The 24,521-nt window shown below is 45.0% G+C and overlaps 1 protein-coding gene across 3 annotated transcripts in view; it reads right to left on the bottom strand.

The window, feature by feature from the left end:
• The window catches only part of EEFSEC (eukaryotic elongation factor, selenocysteine-tRNA specific), a 247,626-nt gene that overhangs the window by 113,693 nt on the left and 109,412 nt on the right, over positions 1–24,521 (bottom strand). For 2 of the 3 annotated variants that reach the window (XM_059706790.1, XM_059706788.1), the window contains exons 3-4: positions 15,467–15,563; positions 12,967–13,131 (exon numbers count right to left, since the gene is read on the bottom strand). In XM_059706790.1, the coding sequence (XP_059562773.1) occupies positions 12,967–13,131; positions 15,467–15,563 (262 nt within the window). The remainder of the gene's footprint in view (positions 1–12,966; positions 13,132–15,466; positions 15,564–24,521) is intronic. The other variant, XM_059706789.1, reaches the window with a different exon arrangement.

Genomic DNA, 24,521 nt, shown 5'->3' with positions numbered 1-24,521 from the left:
TCAGAAGACATCTCTTGGATTGTAGTAGCCATTTCTCTCTCACTCCAATCTTAGCCCAGGAGAGACAAGGTCATCTCTGCAGAGGACTATGTGAAGGCCCCTCTGGATTGGAGACAGACCTACCATCCTAGGTCCAGGCACCTATTGGCACAAGAAGCTGGCTGTGACCTCTGCTGGGACCACTGCCCGCATAAGGGCCCCAGGACTTCCATCTCCTTGAATGAAGTTCCCAAGCCATGAAGAAGAATAAGGCAGAATGAAGCAGTATCTCTAAAGTCAGCTCCAGGGACTTCTTGTCCAAGGGTCCCTGGATCATCTCCACAAAGACCTCATTTGATGTCAGAGGAGCAGGGCCAAGAGGCTCAGTGGCTTCCTGACCCAGGGAGCTAGGGACAGGGTCAAGAGCATACATCTCTGCCTCTGGCTGCCAGAATTTGAATCCAGGGTCCTCTGCTGATTAGTTTGAAGATTTTTGTCCTGTGTTTGTTCTATGTCCTGTAAAATGTGGCACAGGAGATATAAGATGTTGGTGGATTAGGTGGAAGCTACACTTACCTCCTGCCAGGACCTAACTAATATATAGAAAAATCATCCGAAAAGCCAACTGAATATATAGAAAAATCATCTTGAATAGCCAACTGATATATAGAGAAATCATCCTGAATAGCCAACTGAATTACAACTAATATGTAAAAAAATCATCCTGAATAGCCAACTGAAGACTAGCTGGAGAGAAGTCTTATAACCAAGGTCTTACAAAGGAGGCCACATCAAGACTGGTATGAGATACGGAGGCGTGAGAGGGTTGGCTGGGCACCCCCAGACAGCAGCTAAATTTCCAGAGAGATAGATCAGTTGAGAAGTTCAGGGTTTAAACCAGTGGTTCTCAACCTTCCTAATGCGGCGACCCTTTAATACAGTTCCTCATGTTGTGGTGACCCCCAATTTCATTGTTACAAATTGAACATAATTAAAGCATAGTGATTAATCACAAAAACTATATGTAATTATGTATGTGTTTTCCGATGGTCTTAGGAGACCCCTGTGAAAGGATCGTTCGACCCCCAAAGGGGTCGCGACCCACAGATTGAGAACCCACAGATTGCTGGTCTAAACCCAAAGCCAGGATCCCCAGATCAGAGCACCAGGACCAGGAAAGGCACGCACATAACATCTGGCTGTGAAGAGCAATGGGGTTTCTGTCCAACAGGGACAGATGGCTAGAAATGCAGACACCCTCTTAAAGGGCCAACACACAAAATTTTGTTCACACCCACTCACTTATCCTGGGCTCCTGTAGAGGGAGGACATTGAGGACTAGAGCTGTGTGAGGACAGTCTGGAGTTGGTGGTCCTGGGGAGAGAGCTGAGAGGTCAGCCACGAGGATCCCTGTGCTGAGTCATCCCCCCATATTGCAAAAGCCTCCTTTCTCAGGCAGAGCATTCATTCCCCTCCATGCAGCATCAGCCTGGGAGGAAGCAATGGCCCCACCCATTGGAATCCCTCAAGCCCCACCCTTTGGAGCTTATGCCCTACTGAGGAGTATAGTCTGAGGCTCTTTAAGTGATTGAGCCAAACAGACCTTCTGCAGGCAAAGGTGGATCTCTGGATGTTTTGAGATTTTTGCTGACCTACCCCTGGGACCAGTGCTAGTAAAACCAAACTTTGGTATGCAGCTTGGTCCTTTTCGCAGCAGAGGAAGCCACAAGCTGTTGATCACTGATAGCTCCAAACAGGTTGTCCAGGATCAGTCACAGACAGCTTCTGACACTGGCCTGCACCAGAGTTCCTCCAAAGAGGCCCAGAACCAAAACACCCAGTGGCCAGCTTCAGACAACAACAAAGCAGAATCCAATAAGCTTCACAAGCAGCACATCCACAGGGTGATATTGGCAGGCACCAAACCCTGCTGAGGTGAATTCCGCTTCTTGTGATCATCACCTGCAGAGCAGCCTGTACACTGTGTTGGGGATTGAGCCTCACTGTCAACCAGCCTGAGGATTGAACCCATGCATGAATGGGCCAATAGCAATGAAAACACAATTACAACAGGAGAGCTCACATAACACGCACAAGGAACATTCTTAGAGCACCCAGCTCAGGTGATCAGGGAGACAGCTACTGGGTGTCACAGGTCACCTACTCCATAAGGTCACCTTATCAAGAATGGGAATTGTAGCACATCTACCTAACACATAGAAACAAACACAAACAGGCAGCCTAAATGGGGAGACAAAGAAACAGACCCCAAATGAAAGTACAACAAAATTTTCCAGAAGAGCTAACTGAAATGGAGATAAGCAATTTATCAGATATAAAGTTCAGAGTAATAATTATAAGAATGCTCAATAGCATGAAAAATGACATAGAAACCATAAAAGATGACAAGTCAGAAATGAAAAATGCCAAACTGAATTGAAGGCTACACTGAAGGAATATACAATAGGCTCAATGAAGCGCAGGATTGAATCAGCGACTTAGAAGACAAGGTAGAAAAAAACATCAATCAGAGCAGCAAAATGAAAAAATAATTTTTTTAAAAAAATATATTTTATTGATTTTTTACAGAGAAGAAGGGAGAGAGATAGAGAGTTAGAAACATCGATGGGAGAGAAACATCGATCAGCTGCCTCCTGCACATCTCCTACTGGGGATGTGCCTGCAACCCAGGTACATGCCCTCGACCGGAATTGAACCTGGGACCTTTCAGTCCGCAGGCCGACGCTCTATCCACTGAGCCAAACCGGTTTTGGCTGAAAAAATAATTTTTAAAAATGAGGATAGTTTAAGAAACCTTTAGGACAACATGAAGCATAATAACATCCACATTATAGGGTTACCAAAAGAAGAGAGAGAGCAAGAGATCAAGAACCTATTTGAAGAAATAATGTCCGAAAACTTCCCTAACCTGGTGAAGAAAAAAACACATACAAGCCCAGGAAGCAGAGAATATCAAACAAGATGGACCCAAGAGGCCTACACTAAGACACCTCATAATTAAAATGGCAATTAAAAGTTAAAGACAAAGAAGAATCTTAAAACCTGCAAGAGAAAGGCAGTCAGTTACCTACAAGGGAGCTCCCATAAGACTATCAGCTGATTTCTCAACAGAAACATTTCAGGTCAGAAGAGATTGGCATAAAATATTCAAAGTGATGAAAGCAAGGACTAACAACCAAGGCTATTTTCCCAGCAAGGCTATCATTTAAAATTGAAGGAAAAATAAAGAGCTTCCCAGACAAGAAAAAGCTAAAGGAGTTTGTTACCACCAAACCAGTATTACAAGAAATATTAAAGGGGAAGGAAGAAGAGGAAGAGGAAGAGGAGGGAGAAAAGGAAAAGAAAAAAATCAAAGGAAAAATAAATTGTCAATAAATCATTTTAAATGCAAATGGTTAAATGCTCCAATTAAAAGAAATACAGTAGCTCAATGGATAAGAAAAGAAGATTACAGTCGCTCAATGGATGAGAAAAGAAGATATATATATATATATATATATAGTCTTCAAGAGACCCACCTTAGAACGACATAGACTACACACAGACTAAAAGGAGCGGACAAAGATATTTCATGCAAAAGGAAAGGAAAAGAAAGCTGGTGTAGCAATATTTATAACTGATAAAATAGACTTTAAAACTAAGGCTTTAGTAAGAAACAAAGAAAGACACCACATAATAATAAAGGAAGCAATCCAACAAGAGGATATAACCCTTTTAAATATTTGTGAATCCAACACAGGAGTACCTAAATATGTAAAGCAAATCTTGATGGACATAAAGGGAGAGACTGTCAGTAATACAGTCTTTGTAGGGGATTTTAACACCCCATTGACATCAATGGATAGATCTTCCAGACAGAAAATCAATAAGAAGACGTCCTTAAATGACATAATAAATCAATAAATCAAATGGATTTAATTGATATCTTCATAGCATTTCACCACAAAGCAGAAGAATATACATTCTTTTCAAGTGCACGTGGACTATTTTCTAGGGTAAACCACATGCTAGGACCAAAACAAGACTCAGTAAATTTAGGAAGACTGAAATCACATCAAGCATCTTCTTTTGACCATAATGCTATGAAACTTGAAATCAATCACAAGAAGAAAGCTGGAAAACACGCCAAAGCCGGTTTGGCTCAGCGGATAGAGCGTCGGCCTGCGGACTGAAGGGTCCCAGGTTCGATTCCGGTCAAGGGCATGTGCCTGGGTTGCGGGCACTTCCCCAGTGGGGGATGTGCAGGAGGCGGCTGATCGATGTTTCTCTCTCATCGATGTTTCTAACTCTCTATCTCTCTCCCTTCCTCTCTGTAAAAAACCAATAAAATATATTAAAAAAAAACAAACAAAAAACTGGAAAACACACAAAGGCATGGAGGCTAAACAACCTTTTACTAAACAATGAATGCCTTAATAATGAGATGAAGAAAGAAATCAAACGATACCTTGAAACTAATGAAAATGAGAACACAACAACCCAAAATCTGTGGGACACAGGGAAGGCACTCCTAAGAGGGAAATTCATAGCATTACACGACTATCTCAAGAAACAAGAAAAAGCTCAAATAAACAATCTAACTTTACATTTAAAGGGACTTAACAAAGAACAACAAACAAAGCCCATGTTTCCATAAATAGATGAGGGGATAAAACAGCTATGGTATATTTACACAATGGAATACTACACAGCCATAAAAAGGAAGAAAAATTCACCCTTTGCAACAGCATGGGTGGATCTGGAGAACATTAAGTGAAATAAGCCAGTCAGAGAAAGACAAGTACCATATGATTTCACTCATATGTGGAATTTAATGAACAAACTGAACTAACAAGCAAAATATAGACAGAATCATAGAGAATAGGCAGACAACTCTGGGTGGGTGGGTGTGTTGGCGGGATTGAGCAAAAAAAGAAGAAAAAATAGATAGAACTCATGGACACGGACATCAGTGTAGTGGTGCGGGGCAGAGTTCAGTGAGTGGAGATGGTAGAGGGTATGGGGGGGATAAATGGTTATGAGGAAAAAATAGAATAAAGATAAAAATGTGGGACAGCAGAGCTCCCACAGAGTTGTTGAAGGCATAGGATGAGAACCTGAGAAGGTCTAATACTAGAGCCCAGCACACAGCACTATTTGGCACATATCCAACAAGCCATCCTTCCGTGTGCAATGCCAATAGGCCTCTACGTTTCCAAGCTTACACTTCTAAAGGCCATCTGACACTAAACTGAGAGAATACTAGACCCCAGCTAGGCTGGACATGCAGCCTGCTTCATCCAGCCAACAGCAACTCAGCCTGGGCTGTGAGTATCAGCATATCAACACAATCTCAGTGGATAGGCATGTCAGAATAAAAAACCATTCTCAGAAATAAAGACACACACACACACAAAGAACAAAAGAGAAACAGGTCTTCTGGAAGTGGAAACTGCGGCAGATTCTTAGGGACTGATGTCAAAGGGCACACTACTCATTTGGGATTGAGAGCTAAGGACAAGGTGGAGGAATTCCATAGGGAAAGGCCTGCATAAGAAGCAGCTTGCTGCAGCCTGCTACATCTTCAGGATACCAAACTCATGTCTTTGATAGCAGCACATCATCCTGGCTTCCCTGCCTGCTCTGACATCAATCTCTCTCCTTGTTTATCACCTGTTCTTCCTTTGCTAGACCTTGTTAAGGAGACAACAGGATATTACAGCTTGGCTGTTGAGGTAATTCAAATCCCTAAGCCAGCAGAGTGGCAAGGGAGAGGCAAAGGTCTCACAAGGCCCTGGTGCTCGGGGATGCAGGGCATCCTGGGCTTGGGACACCACACCCCTCACTCACTGCATTCTGTGGGCCAAGTAAAAAGGCACAGTAAATGGGGACAAGACAAGATTCAGAGTGACATGTGGTAATAAAAACGATAACGACAGCAGTGCTGATGTGCAGGCCCCATTGCAAGCATATTATGGGAATGTACTCAAATCTTCATGAGTAGTTCACCCAAAATCAGGCTCTCGGAGGTGAAGAAACTTCCCCAGCAAGTAAGTGATGGGGAGGGACTTAAGCTCAGCCCCTGTGACCAGGGCCCCTGGCTACTGAGACATGGACACACAAAACCACAAAGTGCATGGATAGCTCAGTTTTGCCTGCCCAACATCTATTCTCTAGTGATTGCACCCCATCTTCCTCTGGGAACCTTTCCTCCCAACCCCGGCCCCAGCTCCAGGATAAGACATGTAACCAGTCTGGCCCAGTAGGAGTGTGGCACTTGTCCTGGCCACAGGGATGAGCTCCTGGTCTACCAGGCCAAGGACATCCCATTCCATAACTGTGCTTATAACCCCTGGGAAAAGAAGCCTTTTCCTTCTATCCCAAGGAGTAGACAAGCCTGACTGAACAGTAAGGAAACGTAACTTCTGTCCCAAAATCAAGTCCATGAGAGCTCAGGCACTGCTTTCGAGTCATTTTCCCCTTTCCTCTGGCCTCTTTTTGCTCACCTCCCTCTCAAGCTGGCCAGAACTGTGTAACCAGTTATTAGCAGAGGAAGGGCAACCCCACTGATTGGGTCAATCCTCTGGGTAGCTAACCACTAGGATATAGCCCACTATACCCTGGACTTGATGGGGAAGAAATGGGAAGCCAGTGCTGTGGGGACAAGACCACAAAGAGCGGCCTGCACTAAAAACATCTGGAGGGAGGCACCAGTGCCCTCCCAACCCTGGTTTCTCAGTAACTGAGCCAGTGCACCCCCTATCATGTTAAAGCCAGTCTAAGTTGGAGTTCTATCACTTGCGACCAGAGTCCTGACTAATCCACTGAGCAGGAGTGATCTTGTGTGGCTTTGGAATTAAGAAAGAGGCTGGAGAGGTGACAAAAGCAAGACCAAATCACACAAATCACTTTCGATTTTATCCTGTAGATGAAGGTGACCCATCAGCAAATTGAGGCTGGGTTAGGGCGGCTGGTGCACAAGGCAGGGAAAGGAACAGGATCTGGAGTGGTCCCAGTGTGAGCCAAGGGAGGCTGGATGCAAGCGGTGCTCCCAGGATAGGAGGAAAAGAGCCTGATGGCAAGGCCCTCCTCAGCCAAATATCCAAGTTCATTGCTTACAAGTTCTGCTTTCACTGACTAGTAAATCAGAAAATCATACAGCCATTGATACCAAGAAGTTCAAAGAGTAGGTTGAGAAAAAACAGGTGGAGTCAGTGGACCAGAGGGCTATACAGAAGCATGTTTCCATTTCAATAACTCACTGAGGAACCCTGAGAAGAACTATTTCCTTACAGCCAGGAAAGAACCCTGCCTTACTACATCTGGAACCCCAAATAGAAATTCCACATGAAAGTCATATTGAATGGCAACACGACAAGAGTATCAGCCTCCTATATGCTAGGGATTTGCTGTCCATCATCCCAAGCGGGCACCACACCCCTCCATCCCTCTTTCAGAGGCCCCAGACATTGGCCAACACACAGGGGTCTCTAAGTTCTGAGGAATTAGTGAAACACAGAGAAGCTGAATAACTTGCCTGTGGTCCCTCTGAGCTCCCAGACCTCTCTCAATTTCTCCTTGCTCTCTCTTTCTTCATGGTCGGTGGCTCTGACTTTTGGATGTTACAACACTGATAGCCAGTTATCACTGGAAAGATCACTAGCCTAAATCCCAACAACAAATCTTACCAGAGGGATTTCCCAGGCTGAGGACCCAGGGAGCCAAAAAGCCCGAGAGGGTGGTGAATCTCAGGGTGCCTGGGGTTTACACCATTCTGAGGTCCAAATGGAATCTGGTTTTTCTCCTTCCTCCCCTGTTCCCTCAGTCAGCTAATGGGCCCCCGCTGGGAGCAAACATGGGCAGCAGAAATAGGGGCCAGGCTCTGACAAGCTCTGGCAGGAAAGCCCTGGCCAGGAGGGGAATGCAACCATTTATTTGGAATGGCTGTGCTCTGCCTCTGAGGGAGTTCAAGTGGTCGGATGTGTCCAAGTCAATTACTGAAATCTGACAGGGATGTCACTGGGTTTGGGAGGAGGGCCATCCACTTTAAAGCCCTACCCTGAAATGTCCCCAGTGCACACAGGCACTAGTCACCAATTTGGTTCATGGAGGGCAGGGGTGAAAAGAGGTCAGGACCTCAGAACCTCAGGAGCTCCATGACCAGGGAGAGGCCTCCGAAGGGCACACTGGGTCACTTAAAAAGCTGCTCAGGAGGTTGGAGGGTCCTTGTCCAGAGGAGATAAAATACCACTGGCCCTATGGTCTCCTTGGGGCTACAGGAGCAGCAGGTAAAGTGGACAGAGCCTGGTCTTTGGAGCTGGACAAAGAACTTCAAACACTGGCTCTGCTGTCTAGCTGCTTAACCCTCCTGAGCCTAGATATTCTCCTGTTGGATGGGAATCACAGGAAAGGAAGAAATGAGCAGAGCTGGCCATCAGTATGCAAAGGTTCTGACTCTACTAGTAACTTGTGAAGCCTTTTAATGCTAATGAGAACTCAGCTCATGTCACCCTCACAGCGAACCTAAACAGTGAACTGGGGTTGTGATTGTTCACCAGAAAGTCGAAGTGCAGAGGAATTCAGAGACCTGCCCAAGATAAAGGACTTAAGGCTTTTTATTTATTTTTTTACTTCAGTACTTTCCATCCAAAATCTGTATTAGTTTCCTAGGGCTGCCATAACAAATTACCATAAACTTGGTAGCTTAAACAACAGAAATTTAGTCTCTTGCACTTTTGATGGCTAGAAATCCAGCATTAATGTGTCAACAGGGCTGGTTCCTTGTATGTAGAGTCTCTAAGAGACAATGACTTCCATACATACCTCTCTCCTAGCTTCTGGTGGCCGTGGTAATCACTGGTGTTCCTTGGCTTAGGGCTGCATAAGTCCAGTCTTGACCTCCAACTTCAATGATCTCTTTGAATCTCTGGGTCATTAGACACTCATCGTTGGATAAAGAGCCCACCCTAATCAACATGATCTCATTTTGAGATCCTTACATTAATCACATCTGCAAAGACTTATTCCAAATAAGATCATATTCTTAGGTTTTGAGTGGACACATCTTTTGTGGGCCACAACTCAGCCCATTGTAGTCCACCCTCTGGTCCCCAAAAACTTAACACCCATCGCATGTGCATAATACTTTTATCCCATCCCAACATCCCTAAAATCTCACTCCATTATAGCATTAACTCTAAATCCAAAATCTCATCCTAATCATTAGCTCAAAAAACTCATCATCTAAGTCACCTAATTAGGCATGGATGATACTATATGATCCATCATCTGTGGACCTGTGAAACTAGAAAACGAATTATCTGCTTTTAAAATTCAGGCATAGGAAGAAAATGGGAGGTCACTGGCCCCAAGCAAATTTGAAATCCAGCAAGGCAGATCCCATTACGTTTCCAGGTCTGAAAACAGCCCTCTGCGGCTTGCTCCTCTGCTCTCTGGACCCACAGAGACTCCATGGGCCCCTGCTTATAGGCCTGCCTCTCTGGCCTCTAACTTTACATCCACAGCTCTGCCTTTGGAATCATTCTTCCTTTTCTTGAAGGATAACATGTGTTTGTAGCTGAGTAGTTCTATAAGTCCATTTCCTTCATGTAGAATACCAAAAGTCCAACTGCTTTTTCCCTTTCATTTTTTCAGGTCTCTGTTCCTTTCAGTCCAGGCTGGCAGTGTTTTTGCTAATAACATTCTCAAAAACCTTGTGGGTCTCTCATGTATATCAAGGGGACCTATGCCATTAAACCAAAGGGTTCTCTGCAGATCCTTTTAGGGTAAGCCCACCTCTCTTCCTGCTTCTGGTGAGATGATTGATTAGATCCTTGAGTCGCACACCTCATCTCATCAGCAAAGGCTGTCCAGCCTTGCCCTGGGTCTTCCACCAGAGCAAGCTTTCTCAAAGAGAATTTCCTACCTGTAGCATCCTTTGCAATCTGGACATGCCAAGACCCTCCCAAATAAGTGCTGGTTCCTTTTTACTAACAGTTCCTTCTTCAAAACATTCCCTTCCTCTCACATTTACTATAAGCAGCAAAAGAGAAACAGGCTGCAACCTCCATATTTTGCTTGGAAAACTCCTCAGCCAGATATCCAAGTTCAATGCTATAGTCCTGTTTTCTTTGACTAGTAAATCAGAAAATCATACAGACATTGATACCAAGAGGGTTGAAAGTAGGCTGTGGGAAAATAGGTACACAAAAGCAAGGAGAGCTTTAAATTTATGTTTGCCAAGCACCTTCCACATCCCGATAGGCAAGTTCCATCCTTATAAGGACAAGAAGGGTAGCCGAAGACCTCAGAACATGTCCCCACTCAAACATTGCTGTCTACTTAACATGGCCGACTAACTCTGTCTCAGCCCTCCCCCATACCCGTAGTCCTAGCATTACAGCTCCTGATCCTGTCATCGAAACCTTTTCCTCCCTCTAGAGCACAGATGGGGAACCTTTTTTCTGCCAAGGGCCATTTGGATATTTATAACATCATTCGCTTAATATAATTCACTTAATATAAATTTATGTTGCATTAAAAAAGCTCCTTGCCAAAACCGGTTTGGCTCAGTGGATAGAGCGTCGGCCTGCAGACTGGAGGGTCCCGGGTTCGATTCCGGTCAAGGGCATGTACCTTGGTTGCGGGCACATCTCCAGTAGGAGATGTGCAGGAGGCAGCTGATCGATGTTTCTCTCTCATCGATGTTTCTAACTCTCTTTCTCTCTCCCTTCCTCTCTGTAAAAAAATCAATAAAATATATTTTTTTAAAAAAAGAAAGAAAGAAAAAAGCTCCTATATTTATTGAATTTTGAGTCCCACTTGTGGTTGCCTTGGCAGAGCCAGACCAAATGATTTCTCAGGCATTATATGGCCCGTGGGCCGGATGTTCCCCGCCCCTGCTCTAAGAGCCTCAGGTACTCTCAATTCAAAGTCTGTCTCTCACAGAGCCATCTTCTGACACCTCCTTCCTACTCTCAGCTGCCCTCCCAGGCTGCAGAAATGTCTTCTCCCAGGGCAGAGGAATATTAGATTAAGGTGGTCCAAAGGAGTATGCCTAAGGGAGCACAAGGAATGGAAAGAAATTTAGCATTTGATTTATTCTCTGTTCCTGCTAAGAATTAACACAGTTACTATTATAATCTTAACTTTGTTAAATATTAAGTTTAGTTTATTTTCATAATTTTGTGCTTTATTTTTTAAGAATTATACTTTTAGTGCCTGCACAACATGGATTTGATTTAATCAAAGGCTAACGGTCTTCACAAGAGGATCCACAACAGCCAGTGGAGGAGGGAATGATGACCCACAGTGCCAGGGAAGGCCCCAGGATTCAGAAGGGCAGGGACTCACCCTCCAACTCTTGTTGACATGCCAGGGAGCCCTGGCCAGCCTCAGGCCTATAAAAGCTCTTCTTTAGTTGGTCCTCCCTGATCAGGAAACTCTTCCTTTGTTACCCACCCCTGCTTCTGCAGGAGGAAGCAACAGTCACACCACCATAAAATGAGTAGAGCAGGGAGATTTAAACCTGAAATTTCCTTTACTGAAAAAGCCCTGGCCATTCCCCTCACCCCTGAAATGCCCCTTTCCTATAATCTCCCTGGCTGCCCTAGATCAGGAATGGCCAACATAAGGCACATGTGTTCCCTTGCCCTCCCCTTGCTCAGGGTAGATACTGCAATCATGGCCCTCCTTGCCCCAGTATGATAATGAATTTTATGTCAACCGGCTGTGTCAGTGTACCCAGATATTTGGTCAAGTATTATCCAGGATGTTTCTGTGTTGAGATTAACATTTAATTGGCTAGACCTTCCACAGTCAGGGTGAACCCAATCCAATCAGGTGAAGGCCTGAATAGAAAAAGACTGACACCCCTAGAAGAAGAGGAAATTCCGCCAGCCTTCAGACTCAAATTGCAACTCTTCCCTGGGTCTCCATCTTACTGGTTCACCCTATGGATTTTGGACTTGCCAGGCCTCACAATTTTGGGAGCCAATTCCTTAAAATTGTGTACATAGATACATACACATACTTTTGGTTGTGTTTCTCTGGTGGACCCTAATACAGCTAGTGAGCCATATTAACACAGCCCTCCAGGGAGAATTCTCAGTTAGCATGCAAAATGAATTCATTTGCCTAGGTCTGTGAGTACATCAGCAGCTGGCATTGTCCCTGGTTGTACATACAGGGCCAAGTGCATGCATCACTTTCCTGTACTCTGGATTCTTCTAGAACCAGAGAACTGCCCTGGACCCTGAATTCCTGGTATGGTCTTCCTAGTTCTAACTAGCCTTGTTTCCCACCTTCATTCCCCCTGAAGGGAAGGAAAGGGCAGTGAAGGAAGCTGAAAGTTCTTCCTCTAAACTAAAGCCATAAGAAAAGCCCAATGAAGAAGGGAAACATCAAGGCCACTGGACATCTTTTAAATGAGAGCCAGCCAGAAATTCCCAGGAGGTGGGGGAGCTGGGAAGACACAGAGCTATCCATCCTTCTCACAGGTCTCCAGAGGGATGACATGGCATCTGCCAGCGGTCACTGGGAGTGTGAAACTCATCTGGATGTCTTCCAGACTGTACGACTGAGCAACACAAGATTCTAATCGTGTTTAATTTGTCTTGCCACCCTGACACAGAAAGCTTACAGAAAGGAGGTTTACACCTAGCACCTCACTTGCTGACCACATGGTCCTGAGCCTAATGCACCTTCTGGAGCCTCAGTTTCATTATCTATAACGGATATAAAGGATAGCAATAAAGGAAGAACCTTGGGAGGCTCATCGCGGCACATCATGGATCTCAATAAATGGGTGCTGTTATAAGAAATAGGGGAGTGGTAGTTCTAGAATCCAGGCAAGGCATGAAAGGAGATAGAGCAGAGCAGCGCCCGCTGGCCAGTCTCAGGAAGCAGACCCAGCTGAGGACAAAGGGACCATTCCTCTCCTTTGCCACTAGAGAATGAGGGCAAAAGAAAGGACAAGGTAAGACTGACCTTGAGGGCAGGAATCTCCACACTGTCGCCGAGGCTGATGGAGCCTGAGAGGATGGTTCCTGTCATCACAGTGCCCTGGCCTTTGATGGAGAAACAGTGGTCCACAGACATGAGGAATGGTCCCGAGGGATCTCTCGTTGGGATGGAAATCTGGGACGTCAGGAGCTAGAAAAGAGATGCTTGTGCCACACTCTGTCGGGAGAGGACTGGATGGGACAGGGCAGAGGAGGGCAGGCCAGCCCAGATCAGAAACGGGCAACTTCCTGACTGCACTCCAAACTTCTGCCATGCTCTCCGTGCCTTCCCTCGGTGCAAAGGCAAAGGGCACTTGGAGAAGCCTCATCTATGCTCTCCCATTGGGATTACTCCAACAGTCTCCTAACAGGCCAGGCACCCAGGCCCTCACCCACACTGCAGCAGGGGGAGCCTGCCACAGGACACCTTTGGTCACATTGCTCCCTGGCCTCACATGCTTTTCCATCCACCTAATGCCTGCAGAATTTAAGATTTGTCATCCTCTAGGGCCTGGGTATTGCTGAGGCCTAGGCTCCCACCACTTGCCCTTTTCACAGACACCAGCCAGTGGCAGGCCCCAAAGTTCACCACCCTGTTTAGCCTTACCCTTACTCTCTAGGAGGGCAAATGGGCAACACCATCTCTGGAAAGGCTTTGCTACCCTTTTTGTCTGACTGCATTTTTCCTCCGCATCACCAGTTAAATGCTATTGTGAGAATCTGTTTATTTGTCTCCCCTCCCAGGGCTGTGAGTACTTCCAAGTGTCACCAGCAGCTGGCCTCTCACCTGAGAGAAGGACAAGTGAATAAGGGAAACGGAAAGATTGGGGGAGAGCAGGGCTGTTCCCAGAGGCGATTGCCTGAGTTTGTTAGGACAGGAGGGGTGAAGGCCACTTCTCCAAGCGCCCCCTGCAAAGGGCCAGTGCTGTCCTCAGTTTGTGGTTCTGCTTTTCCCTCTCTGTGGACTCTTTCCACAGTTTCAACCTTAACCTGCCCTCTGTCTTCATGCCATATATGTGCTCAGAGAGGGTGTCAGAGCTAATTACCACTAAACAAATAAAAACTAAGACCACATTATTCCTTTTATTTTGCTACTTCCTATCAAAAAGTATTTGGTAGTAAATGTTCTAAACTCTTAATCCTGTGATAACAATTCTTTTGAAAAAAGACTAGAGATTTCAAAACAGGCTTGGCCTGAGATGTATGCAGAGGCTTCTTAAAGGAATATACAAACAGTATTTTTGTGGATTTTGCTTTAACAAACACAACTGTCCCAAGCTCCCAGACCAGTACTCTCTAGAGCTGGTGAAAAAGTAACAAAAGCCTTACCCAGAAAATATTGGTTTTGCTACTTCAGCAAGATCAGCACCGTGTAATCACAGAAACAGTGGTAGCACACAGTCACACCTGATCTTGGCTCTGTGGACCCAGGCAGACCCCAAAGCCCACCCCACAACTGACCTGAGTTTGAATCCCAGCTCCACCACATACCTGCTATGAGACCTTGGGCAAGTTACTTAACCTCTCTGAGGTAATATGGGGATAATTTAAGCCTCCCAGGGTCACTGTAAATGTTAATGAGCTTGCATGTAAAGATCTTAGTACAGTGTTTGGTATGTGATAACCATATCTCACCATCACAGTAAACTGATATAGCACTGTTCTGAGCACATTATACACATTAACTCGTTTAACCCTCACAGCAACTCCACAAGGGAAGTGGTGCTATTATCTCCTCTACTTTATAAGTGAGGGAACTGAGGCAAGAGAGAGCAGGTCATGGGCCTAAGGTCACAGAGAGCAGGTGGTGGGGCCAGCACTGCAACCCCCTGAGCTGCCCCAAGTGCCCAGCAGAGGGACACTACAGTCCCTAGTCTCATTGTCATTTCCATAGAAGCATCACCATACCCTCCCTCACCCCCTCCACCCTGCCTGTGGCTGCCCTGGCCACGCTGTGAATCGCTATGCTCCTTCCCTCTGTCTACTACTACGCAGCCTGGAGGAACAGCCTGAGCCTTGGGCCCTGGGCTTCAGAAGTTAAAGCCTCCAGTGTTCTAGTAGAGGCCACAGGACCTAGGCTGTACTGTCCTTGCTGCTGGGCCCATCTCCTTCTCCCTGGCTCACTGGCCCCCAGCCCACTAGTCCAGGTGAGACATAGTGGAGGACCTGGTACAATCTGAAGGACTGGAACAGACGGTATAGCCCCAGAGTTCTAGACTGAGAGGATCTGCTTTGTCTGCGTGGAGGAGGTATTTGACAAGAGAAAGGAAAAAGAAAGGCTTAGAAGGGTGGAGGCTCTCAGTTCTGTTTGGGATTAATGGGGCGGGGGGGGGGGTTTAAAGGAACCACCCCAGAATCCTTTTGGGGGACAGGAGACAGGGGCGGAGGGTGATGCTTCTCTGTCTCTCTCAGGCTGAGCAGGACACAAAGGAACCTGCCTGAGCAGAAATGGGGACAGAGACCAACCTGATTCAAGCTGACAATACCTCAATGAGCTCTGAGATGCCCTGTGGAGCTTCTGTTTCGGGGGCCTCTGGTCCCCCAGGCTTGGCCGCCACAGATATAATTGGTGCACCTCGGAACCTGGAATAGAAAAACAAGTCCCACCATAGTTACAGAGATCATCAGCATGGACACAGAACACACCTGTGAAGCACCTGGTAGAACAGGCCATCAAGCCCTATGGGTATTCATTCTCTCCTTTCAGAAGCACCTAAAAAGAGAGTGCCACCGTACCCCACCTTATCATGTGGTCTTAGTTTTTATTTGTTTAGTGATAATTAGCTCCGACTCCATTTCTGAACACATAGATGGCATGAAGACAGTGGGCAGATGAGGAAATGGAGTCCCCAACGGGAAATGTCTTACATTGAACAACACAATTTAAAAGTATGCTCCTGGATTCACAATGGAGAAGTACACAGTGGTTTCAGCTGCCTGTGGGGCACCACTTACTCATGGGTGTGTGATGGCCAATGAGCTTTCCCCCAAACCTCAGAAATGGGAACCCTGGTGCCCACGGGCTGGTCCCAGGAAGCCATGGCACAGCTTGGCGAGCTCAAGGTCCCATACTTGCATGGACCATCTCCTGTTCTCCAGCCAGCCCCTGGGGGCGGGAACTAAGGTGGCCATTGTTTAGTGGCTGTGTTTGCAGCCACGTGGGTTAGGAGATTGGCTTCAGACCACAGAGTTGCTCAATGCCAAGCCCAAGGCATCCAAAGTGGGCTTTCTTTGGCACAAGGAGGGAGCCTGGGTTTGACTGCCCGGTGGCCTGATGTTATTTATTTCACACTGATTGTGCCAGATAATTGGTGAGGCCTAGAGATAGGGCTGTGGGGAAAAGAGTCTGGTTCCTTCTCACTGGAGCTTTTTGTGTAGGGATAGTGCTTAGAGGGGAGTACTGGAAGCAAGGAAGCCTCACGCTCTGGCCCCCCTTTCTCCAGACTCAGATATTGCTGGGGGGTCTTCCTGGGGGACCTCCAGGAAGCCCTAGACCTCCCCTCCCCCCGCTGCCCAGTGCAGCTTCCTGGGCAGCTGGGCCCTGAGGCCTCTCAGCCTCTGCTCTTAGGCCCCACCCACTGGGCCTGATGGTGGGGACACCCGGTTGAAGCAGCTGTGGCAGAGGTGACATTTACAGTGCAGGGGTAAATGCTTGTGGTTAGAGGTCACATAGTAGATCGACCCTATTCCCTCTCTTTCCTAATAATCTGGGCAGGTGGCTGGCTGGCTGGCAAGGCTGGGACAATGGCCCAACACACAAAACAATATAAAAATCAATAAATAAAAGTGTGCTCCTGGGTTTTAACTTCCATTTTCAGAACCCTCCCTGAGAAGCAATAAATCCTGGCTCCCAGGCCTCTGACTGAAAGACCCCTTAAAGAAGACCAATAAATACCTGCTAGCCTCCTGCAGAGACTCAGGAAATACTGGTGACCAAAAGTCCCTAAAGATGCACTTGGGAGTGCACCTCCACCATCACAGTCTAATAGAGGCCAGTCCTCATAGGACCTTCCCAGAGAGACCCTTTTCTTTAAGATGACATTTATTTATCTTTTCCATTGGAAAGGGAAAATATACAACCCATAACCCATCATTGTGGTGTGCTTTCTTCCAGCCTTGGTTTTCAACACGTTGCCAAGAGATTATATTTTTCATATTAGAGGCCCAGCTCGTGAAATCGCACAGCCCCGCCCACCCGCGCACACCCATCTGTCTGCCATGCTCACGTCCCACCCACCCGCCCACCCACACTGCCTTGCTGCACCTGCCTCACCACGCCCACCTACCTGCCGTCCCGCCCGCCCACCGGATTGGAGCCAGTGGGCTGCAGGGGAGGAACCAAGAGGTGCTCCATGCACCTCCTGGTGACCGGTCGTTTGGTCTTTCTGGCATTCTAGCATTACAGCCACTGGCCTTTTATAATATAGATAGATGTGGTTATAGTACGTATACACTTTCACAACTTGGTTTATTTGCCATTATATCAGAAAGAATCTTCTGTTGCATGACAATGTACTGAAACAAAACATAGAAACATGTGGAGTTGGGTGTCTGACCCTTTTCCAGGCTCAGGATAAGCTGGCCTTGCTGATTTCCTGAACATACTACATACTGGGGCACCCTGGCTTCTGGCAGCAGCAGGATAGTTCAGTAGCCCCTGGGATACAAGAAGCCTCTCCTGCCTTGGGTTTCAGAACAAGACTGATGTCTGGGTTCTAGAAGCACAAAGGACTCCAACCCAAGATCTGAAGAAGAGCCCTGAGCCCAGACCCACAGCTCAGAGTGTGCAGGCAGGAGCTGACCTGGAGCACATTCAACTGCTTCCCCTGTTCCCAGTGCCCCACATGTCCTCCAGACTCCTCTTGGCACATAATGGGGTGAGCCAGGCCCAGACATACTGAATGTGCATGTAGGCTAACCTTTGTCAAATCACAGAAATGACATAAACAGTATACATTTTAGGTTTGGAATAGAATTTTAAAAAGCCAATATTTGTTAATACCTTATTTTACTCACCAGTCAAGCCAGACACAAAACCTACCCCTTGATCTGACTGATTTTCATGGAAATTCCTAGTACAGTGTCAAACACACAGTAGTTGCTCCACATGTTACCTCTATTATACATAGTAGTATGAAGTACCTACTATGTACCAGGCTCCATGTCAAATACCCCCTCATAATAAATACTGTGAGGCTGAACTTATCAGTTCCCATTTTACAGAAGAAGTATTAACTCAGAGAGATGAAGTAAATTGTCCAAGGCCAAACAGCTAGTCAGACACACAGCCAGTATGGAGTGCACACCTTATAAAAATCTCCCCGGCGGCAGCCAGATCACTTGAGATTTTGCAAGTGAAGGAGGAAGGGCCAAAAGAGCGCCAGTGGGCTCTCAGCATTTGTCCCTAAAACAGAAATAAAGAAACAGAAAAGGTTTAAAAAGCAAGAGGAAGAGCAGAGGGAGTCTGAAAGACAGATGCATCAAGGATATTGTCAGATGATAACATTTAGTGGAAAATAAAGAAAGAAAGCCTAGAACACAAGAACAGTGTCAAAGTAGTGATAACAACCACCTCAAATTATGTACATGTGGAAAAGACTGACAAGAATTCTAGGGACAAACACTTTAATTTGATGTGCTGGGAAGATTGTGGGTACATTTTTATCTCCTATTTTGATTTCTGTTAACATTCATAAATGCTTATGCAAGAGTAATTTTAAATGCTTTCAAAGATAAGTCACAGAGAAAAACAATCAAAAGTTTGACTACATAAAAATTAGAAGCTTCTGCATGTCAAAAAAAAAAAAGGCAACTAAAGTGGAAAGACATACAATAAATGCTAAAGACTTATCTGTAGTAAAAATGGTAGGTAAAAGGTTAATTGTTAACAATATCTTTATTAATATTAAACACTCCTGAGAAAACATTAAGGAGGGATACAAGAGTGTGTACGGGAAGCAACCTATCAATGTTTTTCTCTCACTTCTATGTTTCTCTCTCTAAAATCAATTTTAAAAACCACATATCCTTGATGAGATTAAAAATAAAAAACAAATAAATCTACATGTAACGACAGTAAATTTTAAATGATCTCACCACAAAAAGAAATGGTAATTATGTGATATGATGGAGGTGTTATCTAACACAATAGTGGTAATCATGTTATAATATATTTATAATCAACACCTTGTCTTAAATTTACATAATCATTTGTCAATGAACATAAATAAATATCTCAGTAAAGATGAAAAAAACACTTTCCTATCCACATAGGTAACTGAATGGATAGGAAACCAAAAACATATGCTTTCTAAAAGAGACCTACCTCATAACAAGACACACACAGACTATAAGTAAAGAGATGAAAAAAGATATTTCATGCACATGGAAACAAAATAAAAGCTTGGGTAGCAATACTTATATGAGACAAAATAGAGTTTAAAACAATGACTATAATAAAAGACAAAAAATGACATTATATGATGATAAATGGAATAATCCAACAAAAGAATATAACCCTTGTTAACATTCATGTATCCAGCACAGGAGCACCTAAATATATAAAGTAAATCTTGATGGACATAAAAGGCGAGAGCAACAGTAATGCAGTCATAACAAGGGACTTAACACCCCATTGACATTAATTGATAGATGTTCCAAACAGAAAATCAACAAGGAAAAAAGTGGCCTTAAATGACAGCTATACCAGATGGATTTAATTGATACTTTCAGAGCATTTTACCACAAAGCAACAAAATATACATTATTTTCAAGTGCACATGGAACATTTTCCAGGACAGACCACATGTTAGGACACAAAACAAGTCTCAATAAACTTAAAAGTTTTAAATTATATCAAGCATCTTCTCCAACCACAATGGTATAAAATTAGAAATCAATTACAAGTACAGTAAAAAAATACACAAACACATGGAGGCTAAATAACATGTTACTAACAATGAATGGGTTAACAATGACATAAAGGAAGAAATCAAAAGATAACTTGAGACAAATGAAAATGCAAACAAAACAAAAAAAAACAAAATCTGTGGGGCCCAGTGAAAGCAGTCCTAAGAGGGATTATGAAAAGAAACAGGTTGCCTAGACCGGTTTGGCTCAGTGGATAGAGCATCGGCCTGCAGACCGAAGGGTCCCGGGTTTGATTCTGGTCAAGGGCATGTACCTGGGTTGCGGGCACATCCCCAGTAGGGGGTGTGCAGGAGGCAGCTGATCGATGTTTCTCTCTCATCGATGTTTCTAACTCTCTATCCCTCTCCCTTCCTCTCTGTAAAAAATCAATAAAATATATTTTAGAAAAAAGAAAAAGAAAAAAGAAACAGGTTGATGCTGGAGGCTATCTAGAATGTAACAGGAGGCCCTAGCCCCTGGCTTCAGAGTCACCTGAGTACTTGCTAACTATGGGCCCTCCCAGCCCTGCCAATTTAGAATCTCTAAGTGCCCAGGAATCTACATTGGTACAAGCAACCCCCCACCTCCATTCCAGGTGATTTTTATGCACGATTACATTTGAGAACAAACTGATATATCTGTATAACCAAAATGTGTGCAATCTCAAATTACAGCCCCTTGAAGACACCTCAGCTTCAGTTCCTCATCTGTAAGATGGGCACACTGCCCTGGCCTCTTCCAGGGTTGCCATGAGGATGAAAAGCATAAGGGATCCAAAAGTGTTTTCTAAACTATGAAGTGGTTTAGGAAAACAGTAGAAGTTTCTTAAGCCCTTTATGAAATTATTCGTTGCATATCATAGACTGTGTCAACACTAGAAAAGACCATAGAGACTATGTAGCCTCTTACTATACAGATGAGAAAAGTGAGGCCCATTAGGGGTAGGGACCTGTGAAGCCAGCCCGTGATAGAATCTGGCCTACATAGATTCCCAGGTGGGATTATAGCCTGTCCCCCTTCAAGTCCACTGATAGAGAAGCTACCATTAGAATGGTAAGTCTTATTTGAATAAAAACAAGCTAGAATCTGACAGAGGGTGAGAGAATTCAGCAACAATCCCATTCCAGATGGAGTTTCCTTTCTTCACATTTTCCCAAAGGGTTTCAATAACAGTAATGCTCACTTTATAAAGCCCTCTCATGCCCAATAGTCATTCAATGAACACTTATTGAGCACCTGCCACGTGCCAAGCACTATACTGATTGCTGGAGAAGGAAGACATAGTTAGTGTTGGCCCATTTTATGATGAGGAAACTGAAGCCCACAGGACATGAGCTTACCTAGCAGGTGAAAAGTCTATTATTCAGGCTTGGTAGGCCAAAGCCAGGGGTTTTCCAAAGCCCTGCCTTCTCCAAAGTATTCAGGTACACACCTTCCCATGTAGAAGCAGGTGCCCTCCTTCCCACAATCCCTCTTTCCCTGCTCAGCAGAAAGGAGTGAATTCCCAGTGTGAAAGCAAGGGAGAGATAAGGGCCTTCTGTATCTATTAATACCCACTTGAAAGCAGCAAAGGCCTGATAGATGGGACTCCTTGGCCCTAAGCCTGGCTGATCTGACAAGGCTGTTCTCAATGTCAACAGTTCTCCTCAGGCTCGCAGGCTTCCAAAAAATCCACAATTACTGGCAGCCACTTCCATTGATGATCTCCTTTCAACCTGATAATCCCTAAGTGAAGATTTTTTATCCACAGGGTGCAGGAATGAGGCTCAGAGAGGGGCACTCAAAGGTCAAGGTAACACAGCATAACTGAGATGGGAACTTAGCCTGTTCCACAGCAAAACCTAGGTAGGGCCTGTCCTTCATACCCTGCCACCCTCTGTAAATACCCTAAGAGCCGGGCTCAGGGCTGTCAAGATTATAATGTGTGGTTTACAAAAGGTATTATGGTAGATAATGGCTTACTTAATAGGTGCTTACCCCTATCACCACTTCTACCAACTCCTACTCTATAGGAGTCCAAAGAAGTGGAAGCTCCTGGGCCCAAGATCCTTAGCCTGGAAACATCTTTCCCTTGATTCTCTCCAAGAGGCAGGACTGTGTAGACATAGCATGAGCTTCTAAATCAAGATACGTAAACAGGAAGATTGGTCTGTGTGACCTGACAAGTCAATTCACTTCTTCTGAACCATGCTCATTTATTCTGCATACATTTATTGAACACCTACTGTGTGTCACAGATTGTGCTAGGTGCTGGGAGACAACTGGAAACAAAACAGATCCACCTCTGATAGCTGGAGCTCACAGTCCAGTGAAAGAGTCAGAATTGTTTTTATGGACCTACACAATATGTTTAAGAAGTTTGATAAATGACACAAAGAAGCCAAAGGTATTTATTCCACATATGCCACCTCTCCTAAACATACAATAACTTAATTTTTGTTTACTGATTTTTAAAGAGAGAGGCGGGGGAGAAGGGGGGGAAACATCAATTTGCTGATTCACTTATTCATTCACTCATTAGTTGCTTCTTGCATGTGCCCTGATGGGGATAGAACCTGCTCAGAGAGGGGCACTGCATCCTTGGCATATGGGATCAATGCTCTAACCAACTTGAGCTACCTGGCCAGGGCTGTGGTAACTTAATTTTATTAAGGGCACAGAGACATCCATTGTTAAGGTCTGGCAGAGGGAGGTGGGAAATTCTGCAACATCAATCACATTTGTCTTGAATGATCCCTTGTTGCTACATTGAGGTCTCTGACTGACAATTTACTGTCCCTGGACATGTTCTGTCATGGTGTCAGCTCTGGCTGTGTATGAACACAGATCCCTTACCCATCCAAGAGGCCGTCTGTCATAGGTTCAAACCTTGGAGTCACACAGACCCCAGCTGTGTAGCTTGGCTAGATGACCTGAGTAAGTGATTTACCCTCTTGAAGAGCTTTGCTTGCTCCATCAGTAGAACAAGGGGCAAGGCTCCTTTACAGAAGGGGTGTCAGAGGAAATGAGAAAACGGCAAGCAGAGTTTGCAAACAGGCCAACAGTTGTGATTTAATTTGCCTACAGAGTACTTTTTCTGAATTGTGGATTCATTTAAAAAAATTTTTAAATTGGAAAATGCTATATAAAAATTCAAATATGTCTTTTCTTTAAAACAGTAATACCTGGCAATACTAGCCAGGCCATCATGGTCTGAGCAGTTACCGTCACCCATTTAGCCAGATCCTTGACCGTCTAAGCCACCAGAGTCCCTGCTTTGCTTGCCTCACTCAGTGACCTTACTTGCCATTCCAGGTATCTGAATTTGCAAACCCTGATGCCTGGGCCTGGCACAGAGTAAACACCCAATAAATGTTAACTACTATTATTACTGTCATGGAACCAACCAGCACCAACACAGCTCCTCTGCTTTGCAAGTGACTAAAAGAGAGGTGGCCATGGAAGAGTAGGAAAAGTGGTCATTCATGGTGAAACAGAAGAGATGGGGTTTAGTGCCAGTCGACAGCTGTCTGGCTGTGTGGCCTTGGCCAAATCCTTGGCCATTAGTTTGGTCCATATGTTCAGTGTGGTGTGGGCCACAGGGTCCAAGGTCCAATGTAAGCACATAGGTCTTAGGTCTATAAGCAAACCTACCTTTCCCAACCCGTTTCTCTCTGAGCTCATTCTCTGGGGACAGAAACACAAGAAAGAGCAAGGCCTCTCGAGTTGTAGACTTAGAAGCACCATACTTGCACTTCTGCTTCATTCTATTACCCAAAGCCAGGCACAGGGTCAAGTCCAGAGACAGAGGCAGAGGACACTTCAAAGTTAAATGCCCAAGGGGGTGGATGCAGAGAGGGTAAAAGATCATTCAACCCATCAGCAAGACCTATCAATTCTACCTTAGAAATACTTTCCACACCTGTCCAATACTCCTTCTATCTTATTGCTACACCACTTCAGTTCACCATGATCTCTCTTACCTATCACCACCTGACTGCTCTGTCCAAATCTTTCTTGTCCATTCCTTCTCAGACCATTCTCAATGCAGCAATGAGAATAAACTTAAAAAGAAAACCTGCTCTGACCACTCATTTAATTAAGTCTGCCAAATGGTTTCCTATTGTTCTCAGGATAAAGGTGAAAATCCTGACTAAGGCCTGAATTGTTTTCAATTTTCAATTGAGGGGTTATGTTAAAGCAAATAGGTGAACCTGTTGAAAGGGAGAAAGAGAGTGAGGAGGGAGTGTGGGAAAGAGAGGCTTTGTAATGACTTCCATGTGAGGACAGCCTAGGACCCCTTTCTCCAATCTCATCTCCTTCCATCCTTTCTTTCACTTTATGGTTGGAACACATCATAATTCCCCAACTTATACACTATTTCAAGCCTCTGCGGTCTTAATTGGACTGCTCTGTGTCCAAGTAGAGTTCTTTATCCCTCCTTTTGGTACGGATTCAAAACCCTCTGCCTTTCTCCTTTCCTTCTTCTAAGGAAAAAGAAGAGAGGAGAAGAATGCAGATTGGTTTGGCTCAGTGGATAGAGCGTTGGCCTGCAGACTGAAGGGTCCTAAGTTCGATTCCAGTCAAGGGCAGGGAAAGGAGAAGGGAGGGAGAGGAGAAGGGAGAGAGAGGAGAAGAGAGGGAGAGGAGAAG

The sequence above is a fragment of the Myotis daubentonii genome, chromosome 8, assembly GCF_963259705.1.
Source record: "Myotis daubentonii chromosome 8, mMyoDau2.1, whole genome shotgun sequence".
In the NCBI taxonomy this organism is placed as follows: Eukaryota; Metazoa; Chordata; class Mammalia; order Chiroptera; family Vespertilionidae; genus Myotis; species Myotis daubentonii.
Note: the sequence above shows the minus strand (reverse complement) of the source record. Positions and strands in the feature narration are given on the sequence as shown.